The sequence below is a fragment of the Muscardinus avellanarius genome, assembly GCF_963383645.1.
Source record: "Muscardinus avellanarius genome assembly, chromosome: 2".
NCBI lineage: Eukaryota > Metazoa > Chordata > Mammalia > Rodentia > Gliridae > Muscardinus > Muscardinus avellanarius.
The window spans coordinates 172026964-172037748 of NC_137787.1; the positions used below are offsets into that span (position 1 = coordinate 172026964).

The 10785-nt window shown below is 40.0% G+C and overlaps 1 protein-coding gene across 1 annotated transcript; it reads right to left on the minus strand.

The window, feature by feature from the left end:
- Nucleotides 1–425: 425 nt before the first annotated feature.
- ERCC6L (ERCC excision repair 6 like, spindle assembly checkpoint helicase) lies at nt 426–4394 on the minus strand (the record flags this gene model as incomplete). Its single annotated transcript, XM_080689490.1, is given in 13 exon segments — nt 426–462; nt 464–647; nt 650–837; nt 839–1340; nt 1343–1490; nt 1492–1923; nt 1927–2175; nt 2178–2528; nt 2758–3324; nt 3326–3610; nt 3612–4023; nt 4025–4139; nt 4142–4394. Coding segments are annotated over 13 exon segments (3723 nt in total).
- Nucleotides 4395–10785: the final 6391 nt, after the last annotated feature.

Consider the following 10785-nt stretch of genomic DNA (forward strand, 5'->3'; position numbering starts at 1 on the left):
AAAGTTTCAGTTTAAAATATAAAACTAAAAAGAAGCTACCACAAATAGTTGTTACAGATTGTGCCTAAATAAAAATATTCAAGTGAGGAAAATATTAACCTTATGCTTAGAAACCAATTCTTATCTTTCTTGTATTAAGCATGACCACCTTGTGCTCTCACAGAACCCAAAGCTGGAAACAAAAATTCTCTCATTCAGTTTCACTTTAAAATACAGTGAGCCGGGCATGGTGGCCCACGCTTGTAATCCCCGTGCTTGGGAGGCGGAGACAGGAGGATCGCGCATGTTCGAAGCCAGCCACGCTGGCTTAAGAGACCCTCTTTTAAAAATTAGGTCTGGGAGTGTAGCCTGGAGGTAGAAGGGTTTCCAGGAACCCCAGTACCACAATAAAATAAAATAAAATAAAATAAAAGTTTACAGCATTTTCAAGTGTTACTAAGTTGCTTATACAAATTCAATGTTGAGTATGACTTCAGGATCTGCACTTTTTATGTCAAGTGCTTTAATTAAACAGTTTAGGGCCTCCTGTAGTTTTCCACACTCTTTCAGTTCCTTTCCACGAGTCACAAGAGTCTCATAGTCATCCACAGCCTCCACTGTCTCTTCCTGGGGAGAATCAACCAAGGACTCAGCAGGGGCCAAGAGGAGTCAAGAGAGCTCTGTAGGGGAGCGTCGAGTGGCTTGGACATAGTTAGCCCACTGGATTCTTTTTCTGAAGGCAGCATCTCTCCAGAAAGATGTTCTTCTGTGTGCGCCAAGGCTTCGTCACTGCTTTCTTCTGCTCCTTCTTCCAGACTTTCTTCAGTATCCTCTGCTTCGCTGCTGTTGTCAAATCTTTTCCACATGGTCTAAAACCAAATTGATCAGTGACCTCCTAGAAGCCAGAGATCTCCTAGAGTTTCCAGTCTTATTTACGTTATCAGGTACTGTAGGTGAAAAGAACCTTCCCAACAGACTGGTGTCATTTATGGGAACTGAAACATCAAATTGTTTGACAGATGCGAATTTAAAGGGAGATGTGCTGAGTGGAATCGTGCTTGACGTACCTTTAGGAGCATCATCCTCATCCTCATCATCTGACATAATCCTTCTATCTTTGCTTCTGGCTTTAACATTAACTATTACCTCTTCTGGCTCATCATTTCTCTTAGAAAAATCCAAACTGAGAGATGCTTTGCCAGGTACAGACTCTGCTCTGGAATCAGCTGCAGAGCCACACAAGCTAGTTTCTTTCTCAACATGCTCCAAAGATTGACTGAAGAGATTCTGTCTATTGTCTGCAAGTTCTTCTAGGAAAAGACTGAAATCACATGCATACTGTGAAGATGCTGAAGGTTCCCTTCCGACTTGGCCTCATTTACTTGGGCATCCTGCAGCGGATGATTGGTTGCCGACAACTCATTACATACTTCAATAACAGATGCATTTGATTCTATGTTTTGCATTTCATTTGTTATGGGATCAGTGGACCAGAGATGGCAGTCTTGTAAAAATCTCATCATCTTGTAAACCTAGATTTGACCTGAGATCAGCTCTGATTGGTTGGCTAAAAGAACCTTCCAGAGGGTTCTCTTGCAGTGCCTCTTGCTTGGGCCCCTCTTGTAATGTCTCTTTTTGCAGAGCCTCATTTTCAGTTGCAGAGCTTTCTGGTGTTCCCAATGAAGCATCAGTGCAAATCACTTTGTCACTTTCAGACTCTATGGAGAAAGTAACTACAGAGTCCACCTCACCTGCATTCTCATGTGGGTGCCTACCATCTGGCAAAGTGGGGACATTCTTCTTTGTGCTGGAAACAGCTTGGGACTCACTCTCATTGGAGTGATCATCAATACTAATATTTGCCATTTGAAAACTGACATCTTCCTCGAGAGGGTAAGAACTTATAAGAGGCGAATGCCGTGGCTGTGGTTTGTGCAATTCATATCATTTCTTTATCTGAGAAGGAAATACAGGTGCTCTGAGGCAGCCCCCCTCATTTCCAGTTTTTTGTTTTTCCATCGTATTTTGAGACTCAAATTCAACAAGGAATTGTGCTTTCTGAACTCCTTGTTCAATATAATGAGAGTCTTCTATCACATCAAGCTCTTCTTTAGCAGACAGATCATGTGTGTATATCAAATCATGATCTGATATTCCAGCTATCTTTAGAGAGTGCAGGTAGGCAATATGTTCGTCTAGCTTCTTATCAGATCTCCGGCAATATGTTCGTCTAGCTTCTTATCAGATCTCCTCTGAGAGGCATGCAGAGATTGAAGTTGCATATGGGTTGCCGAGTTCTGAAGCTCCTCAGTTGTAAAGAGTTCTCTTAATTCTTGCTTGCTGAAATAGCGGAATGGGTTCTTCTTATCACCAGTAGTTTGTCTGAGTAATGTGTCCTTGGAAACCTGTCGTCTGTATATTTTTTCCTCTACAGTCCCACAAGTGATTAACCTATAAGCCACAACATTCTCTTTTTGTCCAGTTCGGTGAACTCTATGCACAGTTGGAGCATCAGTTGCTGGGTTCCAGCTGGGGTCAAAAATGACCACTCTAAAGCTGGGCGTGGTGGCACACGCTTGTAATCCCAGCATTTGGGAGGCTGAGACCTGGAGGATCGTGGTTCGCAGACAGCCTCAGCTACTTAGTGAGGTCCTCCACAACTCAGTGAGACCCGGTTTCAAAATAAAGAATAAAAAATAGGGCAGGGGGTGTAGCTCAGAAGTAGAAGGCTCCTGGGTTTCATCCCTGAACCCACCAAAAAAAAAAAAAAAAGACCACTCTAGATGCTGCAGTTAATGTTAAACCAACACCACCTACTTGAGTGGTAAGCAGAAAAACAGAGTAGTCTTTATTTTGTTGGAATAAGTTAATTCTCTTTTCTCGTTTCAAAAGATGAGTAATTGTGCCATCAATTCGTAGTATCTTAAAGTGTTTATTCTTTAAGAGGTGTTCAATGATGTTTAGAATTTGTCTCAACTGGTAAAAAACCAGAGTTTGATGCCCTTCATCTTGTAGTCTCCTTAGAAGATCTATTAAGAATATCATTTTTCCAGATTCGCCCATGAATGTATCATCAGTTATGTGATCAATGTGGTCCATCTCTGAGGAGTCTTCCTCCTCATCTCTATCTTCAGCAGAGAATTTGACAGTCTCTAGATTTAGCAAATGACAAGCCCGTGCTGACAGCAGCCTAGGATGATCACACAGCTTCTTTAGGACACCTAGCTTAGCCAAAGGTGAGCGTGTCTCTGTTAACAACTCCTTGATGTGATCTAAAGAGACACATTTCCTGTATATTTCTTCTTGTAAAGGTACAAGACATATCCAAATGATTAAATCATTTTTTTTTCCTGGAAAGGGAAGGCATTTCACAGATGACAGCATCACCTGGATTCTTTTCACCAAGCCTGACCTCTGGGTTGCTTAACTTTTTCTTCTGTACTTCTTTGGTCCTCCTGAGAAAATAGGGTTTTATGATTGTCATTAAGTTTTCTGATATCTCAAATCCCAGGGCTTTTTCTCCTGGGGTAGCATCCTTTTCTCTTGCTCTAATAATAAGATTTTCATACTCCATTTTAAAAGTTTTTAATGTTCCTAGCAGGGACCCTTGGCAAGCAAAATCAAATTGGGACCCATAGTTCTTGTAAATTATTCTGGATTGGGGTTCCTGTGAGAAGGCGATTGCGTGCAGGGACAGCACGATCGCATATTGCTGACTTCGTAGGTGAGCTTTTTATTTTATGGATGACATAGTCCCATACAAACTCTTGGCCACTGAAGCTTGAAAGTTGCTGCCAATTATTGATCAACATTTGGTACGTAGTGATAATGACACCGTCCCTTTGCTGAATCCGATTGAGGCTTCTGGTGCGTCCATCCATGCTAGGGCCATGAAAAGTTTTGACTCTCATTCCTGGAGTCCACTTGGCAAATTCCTTTGCCCATGTGCTAATGAGATGGGTTGGCATGATCAAGAGCACGTGACCTACAGAAGAGGCATCAAACACACCAGAAAGAAAAGCAATAATCTGAATAGTCTTCCCTACCCATATCATCTGCTAAGATACCCCCTTTCCTTCCATCCCTATAGAGGCTGTGGAGGAAGGTTATGCCTTCCTTCTGGTACTCAAAGAGCTGGTTGTACAGTTCTCGATAAAGAGAAGGCCAGAGTTGCAGACATCTGCAAATTCATCGTCTCCATGTTCTGCCAACTCCTCTAATACTTCTTGTACTTTTTGGATTCTGCTCATCAACTTCTTATTGGGAAAAATGTCCTTTGCTAAATTGAAAAGTTTTAATGCTTCTTCCAGATCTCCCTTCTTAGTTGCTTCTTTGGCCTCTTTCACATGTCTCAGATAAAGGCTCGTCTGCTCTTGGCTCAAAGTCTGCACGTCCAGTTCTCCCGGGACCTCCATGGTCCTCCAGATGGATACGGGTATCCCTGCTGAAGCTTGAATTTCGCTGCTTCCACCCGCACCGGCTTGCAGCTTAACGCAGGGGGAAGACCAACCGTAGACTTCCAGGTCCGCCAATCCCGCGCTCTAGCTCCGCTGCCTAAGCCCCGCCCATGAGGGCGTGGGTCAAGTCTTGATAAAGCTATTTTCTTACAGACATGGGCAATGATGGTGGCCATTATCACACTACACACTATTTATTTGGAACTTAATTTTCATATGGAGAGAGAAGGTCCTTTTTGTTTAAACAAGAACTGAATTTTGGAGAAATGTGGCTTTGAGAGACACAACATGCATTACAACATCGTGATGTGTTCAGCCAGATGTCTGCAAGACTGGAAGTCACCTGTCTAAGTAGGCCATATGCATGTTCTAAAAGGTGGAAAAAATAGAAGAGAAAAATTAAACGTGTCAGAGATTTCCTTTGAGTATCATATTATTCCAAGTCACATGGATACCTTGTGTTTGTAATTTGCCAACTACAAAGTTGCCCTCATGGGTATTAAAATCAGTGATCACTCTCATTTCAGTCTTGTATTACAGTCTTGCTCTATTGGCCTGTATCATAGTACAGTTAGAATGCAGCAACTAGGGCTCTCTTAGGGCAATTGTTACAGTATAGTGAGATTTTTTTTTGGCCACATGTGGCAAATGTAAATGAATGTGCATTTATTCTCTTGAGATCCTTACCCATATGTTTGAAAATTCTATGCAGTTGAAAATCCTGTGCAGCAGTGGAATCATTTGAATTAATTTATCTGTTTTTTTTAGAGTTTGCAATCACATGCTCAGTAGTCAATAAGTATTCATGAAGTCAGCAGAGTGTAGCTCTAATTTCTCAGTCATACAAGAATGGCTGAGTTTTTTCAGGAACATCTCTACTTGAAGACAAGGGATCACCGCACTTTTCAGATAAGGGAAGGACAATTCCAGGTGGGGAAAATGGTCATGGATTTACTGTCACTTACTCTATTTTTAACAACCCAGTCACTTCTCTGGTGGCTGCTGCCTTGCACAGCCTCTGGCAGATGGTAGGTACCTAGTGCATAATTGCTAAATAAAAGAATGAAATCAATCTCCAGGGCATGCACTTCATTTTCTCTGCAGCTACACCATCGGCATGGCAACAGCCCAGTCAGCAAGTTATTTTTATAATTTCTTCTTTTTTTTTATTTGCTGCTTTCCATAAGGCAGTGGTCTATATGCATTTTGGTCATGCACCTCATTAATTAGGATGTCTTGCATATGAATTTCCCAACTAGGTATTTATTTATTTATTTATTTATTTATTTATTTATTTATTTATTTTTGGTGGTACTGGGGTTCCTGGAAACCCTTCTACCTCCGGGTTACACTCCCAGACCTATTTTTATATTTTTATTTGAAAACAGGGTCTCTTAAGCCAGCACTGCTGGCTTTGAGCCTGCGAGATCCTCCTGTCTCCACCTCCCAAGTGCGGGGATTACAAGCGTGTGCCACCACGCCTGGTCCAACTAGGTATTTTATAAATAAGATAGTACATGTTTAATAAAACAGACTTAGTCGGGGGAAGAATGGGATTAAGTGAATAGAATTTCTGATATTTTATATGTGCATTGCCGTAAATTGTCTTGCTTATCTTCCTTGCTCACTCCATTTTGGAGACTCTTAGCTATAAGGGGCAAAAGAATTGAGGGGCTGAAACAGGAGAGTCGAAGGTTTGAGGCCAGCCTCAACAACTTAGCAAGACCCTGTTTCAGAATAAAAAGTAAGCCGGGCGTGGTGGCACACGCTTGTAATCCCTGCGCTTGGGAGGCAGAGACAGGAGGATCACGCAGGTTCGAAGCCAGCAGTGCTGGCTTAGGAGACCCTGTTTCCAAATAAAAATGTAAAAATAGGTCTGGGAGTATAGTCCGGAGATAGAAGGGCTTCCAGGAACCCCCAGTACCACCAAAAAAAAAAAAAAAGAATAAAAAGTAAAATAGTGTTGGGGGTGGCTTGGAGGTAGAATGCCTCTTGGTTCAATCTCCAGTAACACACACACACACACACACACACACACACACACACACACACACACACGTAAAAGAAGAATATAGCCCATGCTCTGGAGCATTTACATGTTACCTGGTAAATGGATGAACACAATGTAAGACAATGAAAAGTGTTTCATGCTTTGATATACTAGAAGAGAGAACCTATACATAAGTTTGCTACAAATACAGAATTTAAAACATTTCATGTCTACAACCTTGATTTGAAGTAAGATATTTATTATGTTGAATTGAGATCACATATACTCTGAGTTTTTCCATATGCTCTATTTTCTTGAAATTACACAGATTTAATATTAAGACCATTTTTTAACTTTCATCATTCCACCCCCTTTTTAAAATCTTTAAAACCTGTCTGCCTTAAGTTTGCCTTCAAATCCCTTGCCACAGTAAATTTTACGTGTGTGTGTGTGTGTGTGTGTGTGTGTGTGTGTGCATAGAATAGTGGAAATTGAATCCATAGGATCTCTACCATTGAGCTACAACCCCAGCCCTTTTTATTGTTTTATTTTGAAGCAGGTTCTCACTAAGTTTTCATGTGTTGCCCTTGAGTCTGATATCCTCCTCTCTCAGCCTCCCATGTACTGGGATTACAGGTGTGTGGAGCACCAGCATGCCTGGATAATTAATCTTATTAATGGTACACTTTTTCCCTGAATGTTTACTCTGAAGAAAGGATAGCATAAAGGTAGATCTTTAATAAGGGCATTCTAGAGATTCATTTATTTCAGGAACGCAGGATGACATGCCAATATGTTTATGGATCATAAACATAAGCACAATGATTCTGTAAATAATCTAATGACCTCAATATTTTTGGCCAGTAATCTAGATGCTAACCTCATAGTAAATATCTTTCTAAAAATTTCTCTTAATTTCTTCCTACCTACCTATTCTCTTCTTTTTCTTTCCCACTCCTTTTTTGTTATATGACTTTAGGCTATAGGTTTGTATTTTCAGCAAAGAAAGGTGGCCCCCATGATGGTAGAAAAGGTCAATTAGTTCCAGTAAAAGTAGTAAATATCAAACAAAACAGATTCATATGTCTGTTTGTGAAGGAATAAACCTTAAGAAATGGTTTGAAAATAAATTATTTCTGGATTTCTACTAAGTGAAGTAGGTATATTTGCAGGGAGATGATGGGGTAACAGTTATCTATTTATTTGTGCTGTAACTTGACTATTAAAAATACTTATGTTTCTGGGCATGGTGGCGAATGCTTATAATACCAGCACTCGGAAGGCTGAGACCAGAGGATCACAGTTTGTGGACAGCCTCAGCTATTTAGTGAGGCCCTCTGCAACTCAGTGAGACCCGGTTTCAAAATAAAGAATAAAAAAATAAGGGCCGGTGGTATAGCTCGGAGGTTGAATGCCCCTGGGTTCCATCCTCAGACCCGCAAAACAAACAAACAATCAATCAAACAAACAAACAACAACAAAAAAAACTTATGTTAACAGAAGAACTGCAATCTATAGAGAATCTAGGGAGAAAAGAGAACCTCAAAAACTGAAATTGGGCCAGGCGTGTTGGCACACGCTTGTAATCCCTGTGCTTGGGAGGCGGAGACAGGAGGATCCCACAGGTACGAAGCCAGCCCCGCTGGCTTAAGAGACCCTGTTTCTAAATAAAAATATAAAAAATAGGTCTGGGAGTGTAGCCTGGAGGTAGAAGGGCTTCCAGGAACCCCAGTACCACACACACATAAAAAAACTGAAATTGGTCAATATGTCTCTAGAAGTAGTTGTCCTAGATACTCCAGGCAGCTTGAATTAAGATTTATACATGCATCTCCTGTGAGTTCAGTTAATGGGAATTGGGTCATTTTGAGTAAATTCGGCTTTGCACCATAATGCAGAAACCAAACCTGTGTCATGATGAATCCACCAAGACACCACCCATAAGAACCTGTGTCTGAGGCCCCAGATGATTGCTTTGATAATGTTCTTTAGTTTTATTAGTAATTCTAATCCTCTATCCATTGAATTCTATAGTAAATATATTGTGTAATTAACTGGTTTTATATATATATATATATCAGTTTCTTTTTTTGATAATTATAAAATATCTACCATTAATTAGTTATGGTAATGCTAGCTATTATAACACACTAATCTCTGAATTTTAGTCATTTAACAGAATAAACTATTTCTTCTTGTTCATGTAATGCTCCAATGCAGATATTCCTGGGGTTGGGGTATGTGCTTAGCTCTGGGCAGTGTAGGGTTCACTTTGTTGGGGGTGGGAGGACTGCCATCTCTAATACGTGGTCTTCTAGGTCACTCTGAGTATGAACAGCCAACAGGAAAAGGGAGTGATTGTGGGTAGAAAAAGTGTACCAACTTCTTAACCACCCCTAGAGAGAAGCAACATATTCTTCCATTCCCTGTCTGTGCAAGTCTTGGAAAATTTCTCTGGTATTGATTTTCAATAAAAATTGTGAAAGTCAGTCAGAGTCTAGGTGCTACATAGGCACTCAGGCAGAGAGGGCCAGGAACTTTAATTTTTACTTCTTAAAGCTCCCTTTCTCCTCTGCCCTTTGTCCTCATGTTTACCCATAGTAAAGCCTTTGTCCTTAAAAATATGTAAAGAACGCCGGGCATGGTGGCGCACGCTTGTAATCCCCGAGCTTGGGAGGCGGAGACAGGAGGATCGCACAGGTTCGAAGCCAGCCGTGCTGGCGTAAGAGACCCTGTTTCAAAAATATAAAATAGGTCTGGGAGTGTAGCCCGGAGGAAGAAGGGCTTCCAGGAACCCCGGTACCACCAAAAAAAAAAATATGTAAAGAAAATTAAAACCTCTAAGATTACAGTGACTCTGCCTGGCAATATCAAGGGCCTTATACATTCCTCTTAGAGATAACACACAGTTACACTGGCTATAATTTGTTCTTCTCTCACTGTCTCTGTTCTTCTCTTATTCTTTAGAACCTGGCCTTGGCCTGAGAAATGTGTTGCTTCAAAGCACCCATAGTTGATGGGCAACCAATACAGCCCAAGACAACAGAGGTAAAAGCAAGGTAGGTCATTGACCCTTGCACTGAGTAAGTGCACTATCCAGAGACACGAAGGCACTACCTGCCTAAGAAATAAGTTACTAGCCTGTCGCCTTGGTAACACTGATAAGAACATACCAATAAGAAAACTTGTATTTAAGGGCTGGGGTAAAAAAAAAAAAAAAAAAGAGCAGAGTTCTATTTTGGGGCTCTTTAGCATGTCTGCTGGACATGCTACTTTTTTTCTCTTTCTTTTCTATTTCCCACTGACTTTTTAATAGAGATTTGTTGAAGCTGCAACTGAGCTTTTAGTTTTAATTAATTTCTCACTTCAATTTATCTTTTTTGAATTGAGGAAAAGAACCCATTGCACAGTAATAACTGCAACACTTTCCATTGGGACAAGTTAGTTATGTGTCTATTTGTAGATGAAAGAAGAACAGGATTAGGAAACAATTTGTGGAGGGATAGCCACTTCCCAGCAATAGCTCCTCAGTAAGGAAGAAAAATGGGAACCTTGAAGAACAGCTAAGCCCTCTCTGCCACAAAACATGGCATTATAAAATGTTTCTAAGGGCAGGAGAAATGTTACTATAATCATTAAGCATTACTCTCTTTGTGAAGTAAACCTGTAATGTAATGCATGCATCTTATAGTAACAGTGAAAATTCAAGTTACAAAGCACAATATTTAGATTTTTTCAGTATACAAAATGATGGTGAGATCTAACAATTACATACATAATTTCATCAGTAGAAATTGTGACTGGTTCAAATATACCTAATAGATTTTTAAATGAATTATCTAATTTTTTTATAGTCTTAAATAAGTAAAACAAAGTCTTCCCTTGTTTTATATGATGTAAGTATAACATGAGTGCATTCTTTTTTCCTCTTTCCCAAACTGTTTCTAATTAATTAGAGGAAAAATGTTTGAATTTTTTCTAGATGTGAAAGAGAGCAGAAGAATAACCAATATATTTTTACAGCTTTAAGATTTGTTCATGGAAACATACTACAGTGTGGAAAAAGAATCTATTTGTCTATATCAAGTTATAGAAAATATCACTCAAAGTTAAATTCCTTAGCACATTCCTTGAATTTGATATTCAGGGAGACAAATGGCCAACACAAAACTGGACAAAATATCTTAAAAATTCACTTTTGTTTACAATTGCCTTTTCCTGTCTTATCCTGTTTTACAATTTTTGTTCTTCTAGTAGACTGAATTGCCGTCAATATGATAAGCATCTTGATGGCTAAAACATGGAGCCAAAATTTGGTAACTTGCTCAGATAGAAAAATTCCAAGGAAAGACCTATACT